This window comes from Athene noctua, chromosome 13, assembly GCF_965140245.1.
Source record: "Athene noctua chromosome 13, bAthNoc1.hap1.1, whole genome shotgun sequence".
Lineage (NCBI taxonomy): Eukaryota > Metazoa > Chordata > Aves > Strigiformes > Strigidae > Athene > Athene noctua.
Window position 1 is genome coordinate 23,217,128 of NC_134049.1, and position 23,359 is coordinate 23,240,486.

General features: G+C 43.2%; 1 protein-coding gene across 6 annotated transcripts in view; it reads right to left on the bottom strand.

Annotated features, from left to right (window-relative positions):
- The window catches only part of CSNK1G1 (casein kinase 1 gamma 1), a 111,726-nt gene that overhangs the window by 66,318 nt on the left and 22,049 nt on the right, over positions 1 to 23,359 (bottom strand). For all 6 annotated transcript variants that reach the window (XM_074916698.1, XM_074916700.1, XM_074916696.1 and 3 more), the window contains exon 3: positions 278 to 693. In XM_074916698.1, the coding sequence (XP_074772799.1) occupies positions 278 to 455 (178 nt within the window). In that variant the 5' untranslated portion in view covers positions 456 to 693. The remainder of the gene's footprint in view (positions 1 to 277; positions 694 to 23,359) is intronic.

The following is a 23,359-nucleotide window of genomic DNA, read 5'->3' on the forward strand; positions in this document are numbered from 1 at the left end:
TTCGGCCAGACATTCAGTGCTGAGAAGAGTCTTCATTGTTGGGATTGTTCAGAATTTGCATCTTTGGCCTCTCCGGTGTATTCACTTTGACTTTATGCAAATAAAAATAAGTTAACAGTTACATCTGAGTCAAAAGCTTCAGGTGAGGCAGTTCAATGCTTGGGAAACAAGACAAGCACAGGCATTTCTCAAGCCAGGTTAAGTTTTTATGTATTTATATTCCAGTCGTGAAATGCTAATCTGGATAATGCAGGCCACTAAAACAGTTACTACTCACCTAGTCTGAGTTCTCCAAAGTTCCCACACCCAATCTTCTTGCCAACTCTGAAGTTGGGTCCCACCATAAGAACGCCAGAAGACGCCGATGAACTTGGTCGAGAACCATGCCCGCTCCTTCCCGGCATTCCTTTTGTCGTCCGCTGCCTTTCATCCTTTTCCCTATTAGGATGGTCCATGATCTTAGTGAAATATCTCTGCCAGCAAGCTGGCAGAAGGGAATTGGAGTACACACTCTTCTTCTTAGAACAGAAATATATATCCAAAAGTATCCAAGTCAGGGTCCAAGAGAGTCATGGAAACGCTTGGGGTTCTTTTGGCACTGTATCCAGTTTCCTAACGCATCTTGATAATGTACCAAGGGGTCGCTTATGTTTTTGAGAACTCAATAAAGGCAGGTTGCTTTTGGTTTCTTACCTGGGGAAAAGAAAAAGAATACATGAAATAAAAGTCATTATTTTAAAATACAAGCAAGAAACGTACAACAGGACCAATGTCCAGAGCTTTTGTAGCCTCAAGGAAAGCTACATGGAAACTTTACCATTTTCTTAACAATTTTCTGATAAAAAACCCTGACATCAGAGAGATGTAAGTGCTACCCATCCACTGCTTGCCACTGGAGTCCTCGGGACTCATTAACAAAAGCAATTTCAATTACACCAGCACATCAGGTGGAAACTGCAAGGAGATCATGTCCCATCTTTAAAGTGACTGAGAAGTGCAAAGTCCGTTTTCTTCTCACTTCATACATTTATAAAGTACTACACAAAAGCTAGAGAAAAAATAAAAGATGGCAACTCAAAGGTGCCAAGGGAAAAAAATACTGAAGCACTTACAAATTTAAATTCTACTTCTTTTTACATATTTTAAAGTTGACCTCAGATATATTTGTTAATTGAAGCTGTTGTCTTAGAGGTGACCAAAACTAGTAGCCAAAGGAAGACTTATTATTTTTAAAAAAGCCAGGAATTTCCTGAAAGCCGTATCAACATACAGTGCACATTGCTAATGTGATTCAGTTGCCAAAAAAATTCATAAAAATTGGGAAACTGGGTGAGGGACTCGAGGGCCAAGACCCCCTCCAGCAGCCTGCATTCATGACTGGCAAACAAAAGCTGACAGTTCTTCCACAGAAACTGAAGTACATCTTCATCCCACACGTACAAACCACTGTAACCTCAAGGGCGGCAACTCTGGGCTACTCCAGACAGCGGGCTGGTGCATCTCACAAGCGTCAGTCTGCTAACTCTGTCCAAAGAGGACAAGAAATAGATGCTTCTCAACCCATGCAGGCCAAGAGGTTCCTCTGTGTCCACGGACCAGCCCAAAGAAGGAAGGCGGGAGCCGTTCAGACACAGGAGGTCTTGCTCCACAAGTGCAATCCAGGGAGCACAAGGAAGACTGACAATTCACCACGAGACCTTCCCTAGGACATGAACTCACACTGCACTGTCAGTGCAGCCAGATGATTCAGCTCGGCCCCACTCGGTCAGAAAAATATTCTACCACTCAGACGTGAAACTCAGAAGACTCTGTAGCAACAGAGCATGGTGGCCTGATGGGACAGTGCAGAGGCACCAGTGATGGTGGGTGAGTCTCCCCTCAGTTCCCCAACAATCAGCAGGGCAAAGGGAAAGGTCGCAGCTTGCTTTGTCTGTACAGACGCTGCATCAGGAACTGGCTTTAGGCAGCAGATGTGAACACTCGAGATGCTTGTGGTGCAGTTCTTAAGCAAGAACTAGAATAAACATACCTGGAGTTATCCCCCACACCCCAGGACCTATACATACTGGACTGTACTCCTTTAGGGGACACTGTTGCATTCATAATTTTCCAAATATGAATGGAAGCATGCCTGAATAATTTTAGAAACAAGGTTTGCGTCATTTCAGCTGTAGGCATCCATGCAGAAGTTTCATTGTTTGCATGGAAGTTCGCAGATACCTCTAAAGTCAGCAGAGATGTGCTAAATGAAACCCCCTAAACAAGTCAGTGTGGAAGGACATCAATCGAACACTGTCAGATACAGCCACATTTACACAGGTTCAAAAGTTACTAAGGCAAGTGGCTCAGTCCTCCTGTAGCAATACATTTGTAGTGGATTTAGCAAGGGTTTCTTCTTTTTGTTTCATGAGATGAAGCTAACCTACCTATTCCCAGCTATCCAAAAATAAAAGACAAGAATTATTACCTATCCACAAACCAGTGGCACGGAACAAAAGCATTAGCCCATTTGAAATATGAGCATGCTTTCCCTAGCCTTCGGCTATGGTATACTTTTATTTCTGAAAACTTGTTTTGATCTAAGGCATCTGTATACAAGGCAGAAGTCATTCACACTAGGTCCAGAAAATGCAGGTAGCTACCAGTTGGAAATTTCACTTTCTGAATACTGAACTCGTCTTCAGCACTACTCTGACCTTTCTATCCATTTCCGTTTGCAGTTCTGTGTGTTTGCACAAAAGAGGGCACAGTTCTCCCCAGCCTGTGCTTCCCCTCTAGATATTTTTTTAAAAATACATCTGAAAAAAAGCGCAAAGATTAAATACAGAGAATGTAAAACTTTAACACCACTTTGCAATTAATTTCCACTGCTTTTGTTCATATATTATTGCAGGCTTCTATATCAGCTGGGGAGTCTGCAGGACTCTAAACAGACTACACCTCATAGGAAGGATGCTGTGTGTCTCCACAATGTATCAGGAAGACCTTGAGGAACTAATAATAGTGTAAAGAACATACACATGAATGGATGCTTCATGCAACATAACAATTCCACAAAGCCCTCTATCTTTAATAAGTTCATACTAATATTTAGAACCCAGCTCACACTGCACAGGCTACAAACCCTATTTCATCTAGCCCCTGACTCAGCAGCCCTCTAGAAAAGAGTGAAAAGCAGACAACTTCTTATAGCTCTACACAAAGGTGGATGTCTGCAGAAAACATCATAGAGCATGTTTGCATCAAATCCAGGAGGTCTGAAAATCATCAGGTCATCTGAGAACCACCGTATCACATCCATACTACCAGTTTGGCCATACCGACCCAGAAGCTGACATGTCAAGCTCCCAACATGGTAGTAAATAATGTGTGTCGCTGGCCTAGCTAGTGACAGAAAAGTTGGACATGTTCACATACCAGAAATTCAATATTTAGTATTACCAAGCTTTAATTGTACCTCAAATCAATTCAAGATTTAATATTTAAAACTGAATATGGAAAAGCAGGAAGCATCCGCTACAGGAAAACAGGATGAACTGGTTTTGCATCACAGACATCCCAAGACACTTTCAGCGGCAGCGTTCATTCTGAGGGGGTGAGTTAGCACTGCTTCTCAAAGCTGTTTGCGTAGATGCAAGCACAGTTGTATTTGCTTTGTGAAACCAGCTTGCAGAAGCAATGACAATGCTCTATCAGATATCAGAAAAGCACTTTGATTGGACCCCACCCCAACCTGTCCTGGGAGGAGAGTCTTGCTTCAAAACAAGCAATGTAAAAAAAGGACAGTCATTGAACCTAAGAAAGTTTATTGCTGAACAGAAATCAAATGTGAGATGGAGTGCTTCTAGGGCTGGATCACTAAGAAGGATAATCAGAAGATAAATTTTATATATATATATATATATATAAAAAAAGTAGCACTTTGGAAAACACAGTTGATCCACCAAAGCCAGAGAGGAGGATTTGTTCCCCCTGGAGACCAAATTAATTATTTTCATCATGGCTGGATAATCCATGAGCTACAACTACAGATTTCACAAAAGGGTAACAGAAAGAAGTCTCTAGCAAGAACACAAACCCTGCCTAGTTTATGCTTGGAAAAAACAATGCACAACATCGTATGAGAGATGAAGAGCAGCACAGCCCTGAAGACTGAGGAAATAATACTATGAAGGACTACATGGAAGAAGGGCTAAAAGAAAGACACAAAATCTGCATGATGGGGACTGATTACAGCACAGGAAGGAAAGAAGGTAGAATTCTAATGAAGTTGCAAACATTTTTATTTTTCTTTTTGCTCATTCATCTCACAGTAACATGGCCAGTGGAGAGCGTAAGAAAAGTCAACATAAGCTAAAACCACCCGAAAGTTTCTAAACATCCCTCATGAACATGAGGTGGACTGGGAAGAGACAGGCTGTTTTAAGAACACACTACAATGTTTTCCTGCATGATTCCAGAAGCAGTTTAACCATCCTTCTGCCATGAAGTACTACCAGCTTTTGACCTGTAGAGTAGATGGATCCAGATAGTGAGGTTGTTTTGCAGCAGAACCTGATGCCTAGGTGTAGATCTTTGCAAGGTTGTTTGGCTACCTGCTGGCACAAGACACCATCATTATAGAAAAGTGTTTTACCAGCTATGATAAAATGTGGTGGAAAGCCACCAAAGGGTAAAGGTGCAAAATCTAGCATGTTTCAAATAGTTGATATGAGTTTGCCTTGATCTTCAGCGATTGCAGGGCAGGTGGTCCTCCATCAGTACTCAGTGACACAAATACAGCATTCCTCTAAGGGCTGCTCAAGCCTCTTGCGAGCACAAGCCCTCCTGAGCCTTGATACAGCTTCCTCCTCCTCCAGACTGAAGTCTGAACTCTGCTCAAGCCCTGTGTGCCAAGTTTCAGATCCAACATCAGAAATGTACTGCTTGGTTTGACACATCTTGCTCAGTGCATCTCAGATGGGATAAGCAACTCCATTCTTCTCAAGCAGATTAAGTACCGAGCTCCACCACACATTTTCTGGTTAGTGAAATAAGATGTTAACAGTTATAAGTTACTACGCCTCCATCCTTCCCCCGTTCCCCATCTGTATAAGGTCTCCCCAGGGAGAAGGATGGAAAGGTCACGCCTGACAGTCTGCAAACACTAAACATCCTCTCTCACTCAGCTGAAAGCTGCCTGCAAACAGGAATTCAGATCAGCAATGAATGAATGAACCAAGCGTTTCATAACCTCTCTACTGCAGCCAACCCTACAAGCAGATCCCAGCCGTCAGTACACCAAAGCACAAAAAGGTCTTTCGCTATCGTTACTACATACTAAAACTAACTGTAGTAAATATGGCACCAAATATGGCTTTTGAGAACTAACAAAGTGTTTGGCTTTGGAAGTGAAGTGGCAGAAGAATGAAGACTAGACTGTAATTTGAAGTCAGTCATATTAATATTTAAAGACTCCTCGGAACGCCAGAACTATTTCCTGCCACGATTCAAACTTTTTCATAATGATTTTCCTTCCTACCTTTCCACCCACTCAGCAAGATCGTTCCTGAAAGTTACTTGTATTTAAACAAAGCTGCATGAAGATATTTTTCTAATGGTGACTCAGTCCAATTCCAGTATTCATTTCACTACAATATAGTTGGAGACACAGGAACAGTTATTTAATGAAAGATACAGGCTTGAAAGGAAATTACTTAAAGCACAGTTAACTAAGTAAAAACACCCAACTTTCTACCCTACACACTTCAAAACACTTAGGACCCAAGATCTAAATCACGACCTCACCTCCATCAATCAAACCACAGTGGCAGAGCTACAGACCAGCTTCTAGGTGGTGTTGAAGGCAGCTGTTGTTCATGGTGTGTTCAGTAGCACAGTCTAGAGTGAATGAAGGTTTACTGCTTACCAAGCACTCGTTACGGCACAGAGACACTGCTCCCAGCCATCCAGTTTTCTCAATAAAGTCCTTAAGTTTGAAAGCAGCAGTAGTAAAGGACAACACAAACAAGAGACTGGTGTGAAGAAGCCAAAGTGATCCTTATTCCTACCCTTCAAAGGAAAAGCTCGCTTCCCCTTGCACTGAAAATTTCTCTGACCTACTTGAGATACTCTGGAGACCCTTCCAAGATAAGAACAAGATCTGTCAAAGGCTTAGTTTGTGGCACAATTTCAGAAAGTTTGGCCAAACTGAAATTTCAGATGAATCCCCCTTTCTTCAAATCAAATCAAGCAGACCTGGTCCAGGTCTGGAGTCAATAGATGCCAGAAATCAAACTGCAAATGCTTGGCAGATGGATCGACACCCTAACAAACAGTAGTAGTTCAGCCCTACAATTTCTTTTTTTCTTCTAAGAACAGACCTTCAAGAAAGCCCTATTTTCTGTTGGGAGGAGTGATCTCATCCCGTTCTCTACAGAAACAGGAACTCAGTTACTCAAAGCAACTCCAAGATCATTGCTTTAGGACAAGGCACATGCCTTCTCACTGGATTTTCCAACATCCACCCCACATGCCTGTGTAATATCTGTGTAAGATCTGCTACTTTCCACATGACTTCAAAGACTATAAAATCCTCCAGGGCTCACAACTGACATGTTATAAACATACGGATATGAGATCACCAGCTTCCACCCCCATTTTGTGTAAAAAGTAGAGCTTTCAGCAGCAGAAAAGTGCTTGTTTTGCCACAGATTGGGACAAATGGTTCACCCTCTGGAAAGAGTATAGCAGCCAGGATGCAGGTAACAAGGAATATTTTGAAACCAGGACATATATGATGTGTTCACTCATGTTCTCAGCATCTGCCAACTCATTTTATTAGCTTACACCCTTAAGTTTAGAGGAACAAGCTGGTTTTGTGTCCTCTGCTTCACTGCATACATTAACAGCTTCCTAGGCATCAATGCCCTTCCTATACTAAAAAGTGATTAGTAAACCTTCCACTTCCAGCTTTGCTCTCTTCTACGCAAATACACATCTCCACTGGCTTCAGGTCCCTTCATGCCTTCTCATCCCACCACTTCATCTCTTCCCTTCCATGACATTCCACTTCTTGTCCTGCTTTTGCCCAATGCTATCTTCCAACTGGTCCCAACAAAAATTTCTTTTTCCAAAGCCAGCCCATTACTTCTGGCAAAGTTGCTGTTTGACTAACCAGAAAAGAGAGTTATAAGATAAGATCTGCCCTGTTCCTAAGGAGAAAAATCAACAGATAACTAAATATCCTATCTTGGTCTGACCTGGAAAAGGATCCTGCTCTGGTGCTCAGCTATCTACACAAGTTAGTAGGAAGGAAGGATGCAGAGGTTGAAGGCCTTCTTCACTCAACCATGAGAAATATACTTTCTTTTTGCCTTTTTCTCTCCCACTCAAGAGCTTTCTGGTTACCTATAGGGTCTTCTACTAGGATATACTCCTCCAATATGGAAGGGTATTTCAACTACCTGCCTGTATCCCAGTAATACCTCCACGCAGGGGAGATCAGCATTTATCTGTGCTTTCCCAAACAACACTAGACTGACCCGGTTTCAGTGTCCTCAATGTTGTGCAAAACAACAGAAAACCTGAAAAAGTAGGTCAAAATTCTCTGTTGAAGTTTAAAGCTGGTAACAACATTGACAAACTGGCTGCAGACTATGGCAAGCAGATACATGTCACATCAGATGTCCCACACTTGGGAGATTCTTTCCAACCTTGAAGGCTACATATGCCTTTTAAACATTACAAGTTGCTTCTGTGGAATCATTTGACCCAACAATTTTATCTTCAGCTTATGCAGTTTTGTTCAGTGCTTCACAGGCGGAAAAAAATGCCTTACAAGATGAGGCGTACAAACAGTATTTAAGTCTAAATTGCTGGGAAGTGAGAAGGATGGACAACTGCGGATCACTACACTCATTTGCTACGCATGAATGTACAGGACTGTCAAGTTGACATCCCACAATTACATGTTTTACAGAAAGGGATGAACCCAGATGAACTCATACCATTTTCCATCCTAGGGAAGAGAACTTCCATGAAGTCTTTTCCTTGGAGACCTTGTGAACATGCTAAAACACATTAATTGTATCATCCTCAACTAAATGTGTTAAGTTACTTTTCCAAATGAGTCTCGGTTGATCATTTCACCAAGAGCAATCCAAACACCCATTCTGTAAATTCATTCCTGAACTTTGTTCTCAGTACCCTCTACACAAGCTCAGCACGAAAGCCAAGAATACTAGGGAGGGAAAAAGTAATTTAGTAAGTAATTTAGTTCTTCCACACGAAGAGAGTCAAAACAAAGAACAGACTATTTTTCAGGGAAGTGGTTAGTGTGATGCAAGCTGGATTCATTGACTTCTCTTCCCCACTCAAGTTCAAGTCAAACACACGCCAGCAGCCATGTATGCATATTCCTGTATATGTAACAAAGCACTACAGACCATAATTTGTGAGAAAAAGAGAGTTAGTGCTTTTTATGAAGAGTTGGATTATGCTGGAACAGCTAAATGAGTAGTTGAATGCTTGAATAAAGTGAAAAAAAAATCCCCTAATGAAACCTGAGCTCTGCATATTTTAGGGGTTTTTTTTTAGTCTGAGAAAAGACTGAAGAGCAACTGCCAGATCAGCTCCCCTCTATCTTCTGAGGCTTGCTGCAGAAGTCAGACACACATCCCGCTGCATAAAAGCCTGACAGAGTGCCAAATCCCCATTTGTCAGCAGCAAGCACCTCCAAACAACGCAGGTGTTCAGCCCACACACAGCTGTCTGCACACCACCAGCCCCAGCTCTGCATCCTCAGCAGCCCCAGGAGTCCTGCAGCCCCTGCTGTGCCACCACCCGGGACGGAACCATGACAAAGTTTTTGAGATTTATCTCCTGATATTACAGTAACCGACCCCAACTTTAAAATCCAGTATTTGAAAGGCTTCTCCAAGACTAGCAAAAAGCATGACATTTAGGATACCATTGCTGCTTGCAAAATAAGCTGTGTAAGGCCAGGTTCCAGCAGCAATAGATATTTATGAGGATGCTACAGAGGAAATGAGAAAAAACCTGGCAGTAGCAAAGGGTCTGCAACAGACCCAAGGCAGGATGAGAACCCTGCAGACGTCCTATTCTCTGATATCCAGGCATCACAAATACCTGTATTTTTTTTCCACACTAAAATACCAGGTTGCTTAACGGCAAAACAAAAGCTGCAGATATACCTCCACCACCCTCTTCCTTTCAGGCAACGGATTTGAAGAAGAAAGGGGCAAAGCCCACCAAGAGAAGAGAAGACTTCTAGACAGCCACATGCATCTTCAAGGAATAACCCACATCAGGCAGATTCAGGTGCACATGGTGGTTGAGGGATGTAGTTTGCACTTACCGGTGTCACTGATGAACAAAGTCCTGGACAAGTCCACCACCATGGCTTGGACTCTGGAACACGCTTGGATTACTGGCAGCAACATCACTTTTGCAGATTTATAGCATAATTTAACACAGATGCACCTCAACAGTCTACTACTGTTTTATCTGTGCACTGCCTGGCAAGGAAAAGCAGCCTGGAGGATGAATTGCAGACAGGCTCAGAGAGCTTGAAAAGACTGGTAAATTTGGCGGTTAAACACAAAAAATCTCCCTTTGCATTATCCAAACCATGAAGTGCTTTTTTCTGCTTTCAGAAAGGAATGCAAGTATCAAGTTCAGAGCCAACACAGCTTTCAGTGCGTGTGTGCATGGAGCAGGGAGAAGCCTCTTACTAGAAGAAGATTTCTCGTGAACTTGAGGAGACAGACTCAGAGAAAACTGAAGACCCCTTCATAGCAAGGGGTAGGTAGTGAAACCCAGCTTGAGATGATAGGCAGCCCTGACTAATTCAAAGAGGTGCAGAGAAGCATTTGGCCATGTGTCAAGATGAACACAGGCACTCATCAGGTAAGTGTTTCCCCTGTGGAAGAACACATTTGTGTTGAGTACCACCCAGTATCAATAAAAAGTGTCATTACAAAACAGCAGCGAAGTGAGATTCAGGTGTAGGCTTTCTATACACCAACTTGAGAAGAGGTCCAGGTCACTTGGCTTGTAGCTACCTGATGGGAAGAGGTTGCCTCTTCTCTGTCCCAACCAATACCCAGGATGCCTCAAAAATCTGGGGACAAACGAGAACAGTTTCTTGGTTGCCTCAGATTAGAGGGACACTAAACCTCTGTAAAGGCTCATATCAGCTCCTAAAATGAGCTTCAGACACCGCTGGACAGATTCAGGACCTTAGCCTCTGAAACCAGGTTAAGTAGAAACCTGGATTGACGCTTGCTAACAGTCTGAAGTGGCAGTGCACCCTCTACTTGGTATTAATCAGCATACAGATAAAACCATGTCCAGTACATAGCTGCACAGATCAACAGACTGCTAGACAGGGAAGAGAACATGTGCTCTAACTTGCCTGTGGAAAACATCATGTTAATGCTGCTGAGCATTTGCACCTGATGGCTCAGGAGACAGAGGAAAGCTGGTCTGGCCTCTCACAGCACTGAGCCCTGACTACAGGTGTAAAGATGCCCTAAGTGTCCACTACACAAAGCAGCAAAGCCTGAGAAAAAATAACATTTCCACACAAAAGGAATGAAATTCTGAAGGTACATATAGAAATAGGTGCCTTCAGAAAGGGACCTTTATGCAAGTACCTAATTCAGTGCAAGGGTTTAGGCACTGAGTGCCAACATGCCATAAATCAGGCAACATTCATCCTAGCTGAGGCATGTCCCGCAGGGATGAATACCATCAATCAGCCATAGCCAATTTGGCTGTAAGACTATGCACATCCCTGTCCTACTGTGGGGACATATTCAACATCACGGAAATGGAAGAAGTTGTTGTTTGCCACTGCACAGCTTCATATGAAGAGAGAACAAAAAGAGAAACCTATAACGGAACGTGACCAAGAACAAATTAACGTGGGTAAAAGTCACAAATATACTCTGTGAAGTCTGTGTAGCTAAACTTTAAGACCTGGACTAGAAGACAAAGCCCATATGCCCCATAGAAAATGGGGAAGCAGACAACCCTGCCAAAGTTTGCATGACTCCATCCCACAGACTCGATGTTGCCCAACAGACTTGACTTGGCCCCTGTCTCCAGGTTGCTCATCACCAGAAACTCCTCGTAAGAGCTGGTTAATAAAATCGAAACAGTGATGTAAGAGATGGTGAGCTGGAATATCAGCATCTCTTAAAAAGATTAAATAGTAATGGTGATGCTGAAAGAAAGACAAGTTGTGTATTAAGAGGAAACATAAGAAAACTTTACACATAGTGATTTAATATGTATGTCCTTTCATTTTAATGCCTGAACTTCACCTTCTCCTTACTTGAAGGCAGTGCCTTTTCAGGCAGTCAGGGGACAAGAGGATCAGACCACACTGTCACTTCATATAATTAAACATTTGGCAGGAATTCAACTGACACTACCTACATATTTTACTTGCAACTAAACTATGTCTTGAAGAGGAAGCTATGTACTGCAGACCCATAAACAGAGAGAAACCTCCCCCAGCCTTTAACATGCTGTTTATTTGGAGGCAAGTTGCTGTCAAACAGGGATGACAAACCTTGCAACCACGTGCAGAGGTTAAAGAACACAAGGTAGCTGTAGAAGTAAGAACCAATACTCCTGAGTAAAAAATCCCACTCGCTTAGGCTAAATAAATACATTGCTTCAGCCTAAGCAAACAAATGTCAAAGCTGCTACCAAGAAGGGGCAGCAGCAGCTACCAGCACCCTGATTCCCTACCATTGCCTCATTCTCTCCCACCCCTCTTTTTTGTAGGGTAAGGTTTTTACCAGTATAGCTCACTTCCGTTAAAAACTGACAGAGCTTAATATTTAAGGCACTGTTACTCCAAGCCTGAAATCTACTGCAGTGATATGTCTTCCCTTCCCATTACGAGATTATAAAAACTCCCATGAAGTCAGCACTGCAGCTGTACTACAACCCCAAAACAAGCTGTCAGACACCCCCCCCCCCCCCCCCTAATACTACAGGTTAGCATCCTTACGGCATATAAAGAACAACCTTTTCCTTTCTCTCTGAGATTTAAGATTCCCTTTTTTTCAGATCTCCCAACTGTGTATCCTTATGAAGCAGTTCAGTTGTCAGAAGAGATTGATCTGGATAGCCTACACAATTGAAAAATGCCAAGAATTACATGCAGACCAAGCAAAATACCTGCTGGAGAAGTACAGCCCCCTTTACAGGAAGACCAAAAGATGCTTAGGAGCTCTGTGATAGTTTTATGAAATAATCCTGTCTCTTGTCTTTTTAAATTTTTATTTATTTCTAAACAAAACAAAGGTCACTCTTTCTGCTAGCAGCTATGAGCTGCCTCTTCTGTGGTGAAGATACACGCTTGGTTACCAGTTTTGTTCTGTGCCCGCAAGTGGCAAGATAGGCTACACCCACACAAACATCATAAACTCCATAAAAACCTGCACTTCCTCAGCAGAGCAATTAGGCATAATAATCCCAAGATACACAGTTAGAGAGTCAAGTAAATGTTTGTGCCTAGTCATTTCCTCGCCATGGTAAGGAAGTAGCCCCTATCACCAGCCTGCAGTGTAAAGCCAGGCAGAAGCCATCAATACTCCAGAGAGCAAGCTACATGGATTTAAAAAGCTGTAATAATTGAAGGCTTCTGTTGTTGGTTGGTTTTGTGGGTTTTTTTCCTCAAATCTGAAGGCAGCAAGTGGACAGTGCCCTAAAGGTCTTCACGTGCTGGAAGGGTGGTTTAGCTTCTTTCAGATTTATTAGCAAGTGCTGTCCCATGTCTGTCATTTTTCTACCCGTGCTTTACAAGATGCAGCTTTTGTCAAAATTACTCACGCTGCTTGCCAAGATGAGGTCCATGCACTGTGTCACATAGAGAAGCATCAGAAGAGGCAGTGTCTCCACAGTGGCATCCCATGTAAAACCATCCGGTACACTGGGACATGTTTGGGTGGCACAAGCAGGGTAAGAGAAGCCAACAGATACTCTCTGGTTTCTCACAGCAACAGTCTTGAGATAAGCTCTGGAGGTTTCTTTTGACTGTACCCATCCAGCTAACAGCATGTGCCTTCACACACCATCAAGCGCATCAAATTTCCCCCCTTAAGTAAACAGTAATAGGTCCGATTTAAATTTGCAAAGGATCAGTCTGGTACAAGGCATCACCATCCCTTCCTCATCCACACTCTTATCCTGAACGTGGGTTCACAAATACAGGTGGCCAGACATCACCCCACCTTTGTGCCAGGTGATGGAGAAGATGCCCAAGATATGAGAGAGTGTTAACACCAGTAAGAGCATCTGACAAGCTACAAAATCCCTGTACACCAAGAAAAAAAACAGACAGTCCTCTGCCTCCACAAAAAGGCTGCCTGAAGGCAGGCAGCAACAGTGTCCCTCCCCCAGCACCAAGAGGCCAGACCCAGTTCCACAAAGCAGGACCACTTGGTGACTTTGCAGCTTGCCAAGCAGCTCCATTTTTCAGCTGCAAACAATAGCTCCAGCTTCCGCAGCACGTTTATTTTCATTATTAAATCCAGATGTATTCAGTGCTACCACTGTGCTAAGGTCATGGCAGTGGATTTAATTCATGCCAATCTCTGCCACTGCTACTGATAACCCTTTAGGTGCACCTCAGCACCGTCCCACCACCTGATACTTACTTCTCAGGTCAAGAAAGAGTACTTTGGTAGTAAGCGAACACATCAGCTACCTTTTTGCCAGGTCATCTGGCCATTTGATAACTTCCATTCAGATTTGAACTCCCCAGTGCCAGAAGAGGGTCCCCACTGACGTTATTCAGCACCCAGCCCAAGGATGCTGGATGCCCAACCAGCAGCATATTCAGTTTCCAGCAATGACTGAGAGCAGGAGAAACAAGCAGCACTGACACAAGTGTTCAAGCTCACGTTGCATTTGATGGAGCAATGTCAGCTTAAGGAAACAGCATGCAAGCTAGCAGGGGAAATAAGCTGAGGAGGTATTTCCATTTCAGAGAGATACTTTTACACAACTTTTCCTACTTCTTTCCCTCCTGTTAAGGACTTTGCACAGTTCATGGCCTGGCTCCTCTGTTTGCTGTAAACTTGAGACATGCCTATATAAAACAAATATTGTGCCAAAACAAATAAATCTTCCACTCAGTTGCAGTACAGCAATCTGTTAGGAAGGAAAGGCAAGGCACATACCATTAAAACTATAAATTACTCTTGTTCATACTAAGACTGGTACTAAGACTGGTAAGTCTTGTAGTTAAAAAGAAATATTTTGCTCCATTCCTTCTAATTAGACTTACATATTGGCATTAGCTGTGTTGGTATCCCTGTTTCACAAGCTTCTAACCCATTCATGTGTTTCAATCTCATTTGACAAAGAATTTAAAGGCCTTAGACATCCTGGCTTGCGTCAGCAATAGCGTGGCCAGCAGGGACAGGGAAGGGATCTCGCCCCTGTACTTGGCGCTGGTGAGGCCGCACCTTGATTACTGTGTTTAATTTTGGGCCCCTCACTACAAAAACGACATAAAGTTACTCGAGCGTGTCCAGAGAAGGGCTACAAAGCTGGTCAAGGGTCTGGAACACATGTCCGATGAGGAGCGGCTGAGGGAACTGGGATTGTTTAGTCTGGAGAAGGAGGCTGAGGGGACACCTTACCACGCTCTACAACTCCCTGAAAGAAAGCTGCAGAGAGCTGGGTTTGAGCCTCTTTAGCCTAGTAGAAAGCGACAGGACAAGAGGGAATGGCCTCAAGTTGCGCCAGGGAAGGTTTAGACTAGATATTAGGAAGCATTTCTTTACAGAACGGGTTGTTAGGCGTTGGAATGGGCTGCCCAGGGAGGTGGTGGAGTCCCCATGCCTGGAGGTGTTCAAGGGTAGGGTCGATTTGGAGCTTAAGGATATGCTGTAGGTGGGAACTGTGCTAGGCAAACGGTTGGACTAGATGATCTCTAGGGTCCTTTCCAACCTAGATGATTCTGTGAAATTTCTCCAGCTATTATGATAAAGCGAGAGGAGAGCAATCCACATGTGTTCTCTCACTGAGGAAAATAATGAAGCACAAGCTCAGTTATGCAGTGTAACACAAAAGAATGCACACAGAAGAGTTGCTCATCCTGTTCATATGAAAAGCTTCACAACTTGGGTCTTATTAGATACTGGATTATATCGAAACACTGAAACCACATTTCCTGAGCTGTTCTTGAAGTCATTCACTTCCTCTACTACATGATCAGAAATCAAGAGACCTTGGGGCAAAGCATGGGTATCTCAGCTAAGATGTCCTGATGGGTGCAACCTTCCTCCCAAAGCAGCCAGACCCAGTTAGCTTTGCTGTTCTTCACATATAAAATAAACACCCTGGTAACCATATAAGCTTGCTTGCTAGTCAACAAGTGAGAGTGAGACTTGGCAGATATTTCAAACTGAAGCTGGCTACCAAGTACATAAATGAAGGTTTAAGGAAGCATGAAGACAGAAGCAGCTACAGCAAGCACAGCTCCATGCTACTGTAATTTCCATCCTATGACTTAAAAATTAATGACACTACAAAGAGAAGACTAAAGATTTCAAAAGAACCAAAACAAGTCCATGATAAGATTAAAGCAACTCAGATGAGTGTGGTGCAAAGAGATCAGAAGACACCTTATGGCTTCCTCTGGGTTACCAATGAGGAGAAACTGAAGCCAACACCCAGCAAAGAAACAAACAGTAAGCAAGAAGTGATGACCAGAGCAAGTCCTTGGTTCCTGAAGCTGGAGGAGAAAGCTGTTCTACTTTCACACTCATCTAGACTTAAGAGTTAAGTTTATCTTTTAAAATAAAGTAGAAAAGCAACACAGGTACTCACAGAGATTTGTAGCCAAGGAAAGCATATCCTGATAATAACATTCCTTGGCTCTGCAACACATGGCCTTGGACTAGTTACGGCTGGCAGATTTCTTCATGCTGAGCTTTAGCATTTATTTCACAAGCACCAATCTTGTTGAGCAGAGAGACGACACCTTATTCCACCCTATCAGTTTTAACATCATGATCTAAAACAAGAAGTGGGATTATTGTTCCATGCAGAGACTCACCACCATGGGAGAAGTCTGAGTACCCGCGCTACCAAGTGCCTTTCTGTCCTCTGAAAGGCACCAACCTCCCATCCAAATCCTTCCCCCTGCCAAGTCTTCACTTAAAGACTGAACCTCTAAAGAATACTTTGCTGAAACCTTGCCTCCAACTACAGATCACCTTTAGGCACTATCTTAAAACTGTATTTTCAAGATTTATTACTTCATTACAGTGCCTGTTCTGCTTTCATACAAACAATATAACCTTGAGAAAGCTGAAAAACCAAGACAAATCCTTCAGCCTACAAGGCAGTTCTTCCACAAGGAAAGACAGCACCTCTTGATAGCATCTATACAGAATGCACAGTATTTGCCTGTAGATCAGGCACTTTTGAAAAGTCATCCTTTGTGGTTTGAAGCCTGAAAATGCCTCTGTATTCAGCTACAAAATATCCCTTTGAATCACTGCATGCAAAAGAAAATTCACGCTATTTCCAGCTTAGTCTTCTCAGTCAGACTGTGAAAACCGGCAGGTGGCACAAGGACATTTCAGATTTTTCAGAAGAAATTCATGCCATGAAAGTGCAGGTACAATCAGAGCATGAGCAAGCACACCAAGATGCACAAAGGGTGAATTGGGCACCATACCCCATCTTAGGTGGCTGGTAGCAACATCTAGCCGAGACCACAGGAGCACAGCAAATACACAGCAACGGTCTATATCAGAGCTGAAGACTTGAAGACCATTTCACAACCTGCTGAGATACCAACACAATGACGCTGGGCCGATTTTCCCCACTTGAATAAACGTGACCTTCCTTCTGGATCTGTGTAGCCTTCCGGTAGCCAGAGCTCACAGAACAGTGCTCTGCAGCTTGCATCATCTTTTTTGAACCTGCAACCTTCAGAGTTCATCTGAGGTTAACTAGCATCCTTGTTCACAGGACCAGCACTATGTCCCCAAAGACAGCATCCCAGAAAAAGTGAAACTTGATACAGTTTCACTGTGGCCAACACCTACCTCAGAAAGGGCTTCATTTTAAGTGACATTTCCAGTGATATGTGAGAGAACAAGAACTAGAAGAATATTGTTTTGTCACAGAAACTGTACAGATTTGATTCTTATTCAGCTGGAGAAGAAGTTTAGGAGAGAAGGACACTGAGGACAATCTGACATCTGCTGCCTTTTAAAGGAAATGCTAAAGATTGGACTTCCCAGCATCTGAAGACTTAAAAGGGAAAATAAACTCTCAACCATGGTGGTCTGGCCATCATCGCTCTGCAGAATCTGTCTCAGGACAAGGTGAAGCTGCACATGAATAGGGGACAGCCTATCTAAATATAGCCCAACCCTTGTTTGTGATGGATCATTGACTGACCACATCTATAAAGTACCAGTCAGATGTCCAACACCTGCCACAACCTCCCCAGGGGACCTCACTTCATTACCTGTGCTCTAAAGTCGTTTACTACAACAGTGCTTGCAGAAGAGAAGATGACAGCAACCATGTAAGCGTTTGCCTTTAGAAATTGCTTACCTACCATTACCTGTCACCTGGCTAGGAAGCAAGTAGGATACCCCGTTTCTGAAGCTTATCTGCTTTTCTTCCACAGGGCACATGTGCAAATGCAGCAAAGTACAATCTGGGACCTCTCACACCAAAGGATTTCTGAAAGGAAAGATGCCACTCCCAGGAGCAGTTGATCTGAGCACTGCTGAGTTACAGCAGCCAACAAACAACTGCTCATTACGGGGGCTGTTCATCACTAACTCAACCACATAGGAGTTAGCTTAATTACTGCTCAGACCCTTCTGGTTTCCCCTGAAATGTTACCAAACATAGATACAGTACCCACATATCCTCTGACCTCGCATCTAAGAAAATAAAAGGATTTTACAGCCTTTTATAGGAATTATTCCCAGAATTACTGTGGTAGGTGCATGTAAGCAGGGGGGTTTCGATTGTTTTAAGGAAAGGTCAGTTATACTCTATGACAATTTTTCCAGTTCATGTATACATATAAGAAAGCAATTTATACCTGACTTATGTGGTGATGTGATACGTATCATACCAATTCATAAGCTTTAGTTTTCCTGGTGGTGTTTTTTTTCCTAGGAAAGCAATCAGTGAGACTAAGCATCCATGCACCGCTCAAAAACGGCTTTCACAGATCTATTTACGACAGCACCACCACAGAGTTTGGGTGCGAGTCAAAGCTCCATATGTACTCTGCTTCTGGTTTTGATCTTATAGTAGCTCAGATACACGGTGACATGTTTAATATTCAATCAGCTGCAAGTGCTGAAGCAAAGAAAGAGGGTTCAAGGTCATGAGAAAAACCTCTAAAACCTTAGAGGTGAAACAATTAAGCATATACCTCCAAGATTTCTCATGACCCAAGGGAAGTAAGGTTTTCTTGCTGTTTCCTCAGACAGCCATCAGTTTAACCCAGAAACATCATCTATCCACTTCCCATGCTCTTCCTAGCAGCTACCTTCAGATGAATCCCAAATGGCTCCACAAGTCCTCTACAGCACCCCACGTGTCTGAAACGCTGCTTCCACATCACAGAGAGGTTCAGACTCCTCCACCCCATCCCCAGTGATGTAACAGACCACGATTAGTCTAGACTATAACAGCTTAGTTTAGCAGCCAGGCTGACACAGGCTAAAAACTGAAATTAAGCAAAGATGAGGCAACAGCAGCCCAAAGGAGCCTTCCAGAGTTGGCAGCCAGGGTCATGGCTCTTCAACTGCAGGGGCAACACCGTGCCCAAAAGGTACAAGACAGCTTCACAAACAGTACCAGCAGCACGCTGGCTTGCTACAACCCGGGAAGTATAGGACAGGCAAGCAATGGGAAGCACCAAGTCCAAATACTCCCAACCCTGGTGCTGGGTAGTAGAAGGGAGAGATTTATCCTTTGTATCCCCAGAGATGGGTCAGGCAGAGCAGAGCCTGAGGGTACTACCACCTCCCTACTCCCTTGCACCTCATTCTGAACTTGCCTGTTCCCAGCTTCCTACTTTTCCCATGTACTAGGTACAGGGAAGGACAGAGTGGGAATCAATGCTTTAGGTTCCTCCTGGGGGCTGACGGAGACAGAGGGAAGCTGAATAAGAGCTGAGTAGCCCCTAGGTTACCAGAACAGCCATGCCTGGTACATACACATCAGATGGCTTAACCTGCTTAACATCTGACTACCCTAAAAAGTACCTTCCTGCTCCTCCATCCATCACACACCCTGAAGTCTCTCTATTTCACCAGCTCTGGCACTCATATGACCTCTCAGAGAGCCAACTCCAGAACTATACAGCTTTCCATCAGGTTCCTGAGCTGAATCCCTACTGAGAGGATAAAAAAGCCTCAGACAGCCCAAAGAAAGGTACAGGTAGATGGTACCATCCTTTTCAACAGCAGCAGGTTGTCACACACAATTGTTCCATTAGATGGACAGCTAAGAATCTTGGAAACCATTGGACATTACGATTATTCTAACACCTCAACATAAATGCATGCACTTGAGGAGTTCTGCTTCCCCTGTTATTTGGTAATTTTCAGTAGCTCTTTTCATCTTGTACACTAGAAGAATGCCAAGAACATAAAGGCTTTCATTTGTGTTAACTGCAGTAGCAACAGCTTTCACTGAAACTGCAGTCACATCTTCCACCCTCACATGTTTTTGAAACACTGGGATGTAGCACAGCCTCCCTCCCCCATCCCACCAGGAGAAAACAGGATAGGAAACGCTGAATTTCAAAACTGGCAGATATTTAGTAAGTAAAATAATTTGGTAGCATTTTGAAAAGGAGTTATATAGAACGTACTTAAAAGGAGAAACAAATGCAACTTGTTGTGCAAGGATGACAACAGCCAGTAAACGCAGTAAAACCCAGCCAGTGGCCAGCAAGTACGTGGCCCATGAGCTCATGTCAGCAAGGTTTTACCTTAACCCCACATACTAGTTTTGAAAATTATTGAAAATACAAACCTGATGCAAGCAGCACAAAGGTAAAGGAGTTTTAGATACCACTTTGAGTGCCGGTCTCACACCTTACTAGAAGGACATGCAAGATGCCTTCTGCTTAAGAAATGCTGTAATTTCATGAGAAGACATCTAGAACTTTTGAAAAAGCACCAAAAAAAAAAAGGGCTAACATAACTGTGAAGACTGGAGCATCTGCACTGTGTCCCAAAGCATTTTCAGCACTAGCTAAGTACTACTTCCATCAAAAGTATCTCTAACCTAAACCAGGAGATACTTTAACCTCTGAAACCTTGAAGCTATTTTTAGAGCCACACTTCTGTACCCAATCCATACTTCTCGAGTACAGACCTATCACTAGTAACCCCAGTTAAAGACCAATACATTTATTCTTGAAGATTATCTGTGCAGATTTTCATGCATTCAGACTCTTAAAAGCTGCATCATACCCACACCAACCACGCTGTTCAGAGACTGACTGAAGGTCCTGCCAGGAGACCACCATTACAGCCACATTGGCTGTCCAGTACACACACCTGCATGTTCAAACTGCACAACCAGGGGAAGCACAATGGGATCTGGAGCAAGCTATCTTTGTGGGGAAGGGAAATGGTACAGCTCTCCTTTGATTTATCTAGTTCTGCAGACCCAGAGGAGAAACTGACCCCAAAAACCAGGTACCACATCATTCACCCCTAGTACAAGAGTCCCTGTGCAGTCTTGTCCATGCAGAGCAGTCTTAGAAGGACAGTGCTACTTGAAGCTGTAAAACAGGGATGATTCAGAGACAAGAGCTGCTTGAACTTCCTAGCAGTCACCATCAGGACTACTCACTCCATGTCCCCCAGTAGCACTCTTTCCACCCAGCTAAAAAACCAAGACAGGAGTTGGTTTCCCATGGAAATACAAAATAGAGTCAGTCTAGCAAAGCAGAAGGGTTGCTCACAGAAGACCTACAGGTAGGTGAGAAGCCTAGCTGACAACCAGAATCCAAGGCAGGATCAGCACAGTGGCATACCTGCCAGATAAACTTAGCCCATACAGTGCTAATTGCCCAAGTAATGCTGATTCTTGTAAGACAGCTTGATCCCAACACCACCACCCCCCAACAGTACATTCATGGAAACACTAACAACCATGGAAAGGGCCTCATAGCGTACCACAAAAAAAAAAAAAAAAAGGCTCCATCATTGCTCAAATGAAACTGCAAGGCTTGCACTGGGTTTTTAGCAAGGAAATGGAAATCATGCTGACATACAATTGTTCCACCCCCGTGTTCGCCTTCACACATTTCTTACAGGTCAATGTTAAAGAATTAAGTCTTGTTCAGCTAAACATCTGGTGGCTGTTGCTAGAGGAAACAGACTATCTGCAACATTTGAGCAAAAATAATGAGTTACATAAAAGCCAGACTGCATAAGCAAGAACAAGCGTTTTGCCAGTCTATGAATCTCAAACATTACATGAAACCCCATGTTTAATTTTTGGGTTAGAATACAATGGCGTTAATCTATACACATTACCGAAGCCATGAAGATTTGACTTTTCTCTAAGTTTATGAGAATATAATCATGCTGTCATTAACCTTCTAGTAGCAGCTGTCCTGAAGATTTTCTGTAAACAGCAGACACAGATGAATTACAACTTAAAAATGGACCAGTTCAGCTCTAGGCATTTTCAGACTTAGATCAAGTCAGTACAATTTAAAGTGTTATAGAACATGGCTTTGGTCATTAAATATGTCAGCTATGGCACCCCCATACCCAATGGAAGAATATTTTTCCTTAATGCTACAGAGGGCCTTTTTGGTCACTGTCCCCTTTTCCTTAGGGTTTACTGCTACACTGCACTGAACAGGAGGAGTGATTTTGTGGAATAAGTTGAGAAGGAGCTCTATTGGCATCACCATTCAAGTCCGTAAGACCAATTAGAAGATTACAGATTTTTGATAGTGGCTTTACAGATCATGAAGTCCCACAACAGAAGCAGCAGCATTCCCAAGAACATCACAAGCAGCGTAGCTCTAATATACTGGAATTGCACTTCACATTATGTACCTTTCTACAAATAGATATTGCTGTTCTTTGAGGAGAGCTTCAGCACTTAAATAATCCAGAAGCCTGATGGATGACTAATACAACTAGAAAGCTTCGCATACAGAAGGATATTTTAGCTACCACACATCATCAGGACTGCTCTCAATACGCAGTCAAAAAACAGTGGAGGCACCTACAGCTTTCACCGCTGTCTCCCTCTTTCTGCTGTCTCCCTCCTTCTTGACATAGGCTCCGAGACTTTGGTTCCAGCTAGCTTCCTTCAGCACCACCTGGAGAATTCCACTCTGCAGTCAACCCCAATTACTTAGTGCAGCATTCTCCTGTGCAAGCTACCACTGGGCCAGGTCCATCCCATACTGCCATGTGCTGGATCTACCACTATGCAGAAAACCACTTCATCACACCACTTAGTAAGCACAGGGGAGATGTACGGTGTGAGCAGCTGTTTAAGCCAAGAATTTAACCAATTAACCAGCAGCTGCTGATGTTCTTGTTCATTTACACCATCCAGGAAAAAATCCACCCCTAAAGTCAGATTTTTCAAGCTGGACATGGTTCACCAAGCACACTAGAGGACAACACAGCAGAGTCAAGAGCTAACTCCTCACTCACATGGACAATGCCTGTTTCCAGAGCACAAAGGCAGGAGTGGAAGCACCTGGCACTGGCTTCACTGGAGCTGGGAAGACATTAGGTCAGCACACTACTGCTTGGGGTCCTGAGGCAGGGAACACTCAGATGAAGACATCAATGCTCCTTGAACGAGTAATGACATGAGTCAGGGTGCTAGCTTGTAGAGGATTATGGGCAAGTGTAAGTTATGAAATGGGAAAACCAGAACATTTTTAAATACTAATTTTAAATATACCAAAATATAAAAGCAGGCAGAAATGGGATACAAGTATAAGCAGCTTGGGAGCAAGATCCATGGCTGAGACAGCAGCACTTTTCAGTGTCCCAGAATTGATAAAAAATTTCAGTAATGCATTATCAACTTCTACTGTATTAAAAAAAGACATGATGGGTCTCCTTGTTGTATCACTTATCATTCATGCTGCCTGTGATAAGTCTGTGCTAAGAATCCACATCCTTGTGTGTAAGTGGCTGAACAGAAAGCAAGGGGGGAAACAAGTCAGACATTGTGAACCAGGTAGGACCTTCATGCAAGTGAAAAAGCACGCTATGATCCCAAACAACACGGAAATAGGTTGATCTGATTAATAAAAAAGTTCCAAAGATCCCAGACA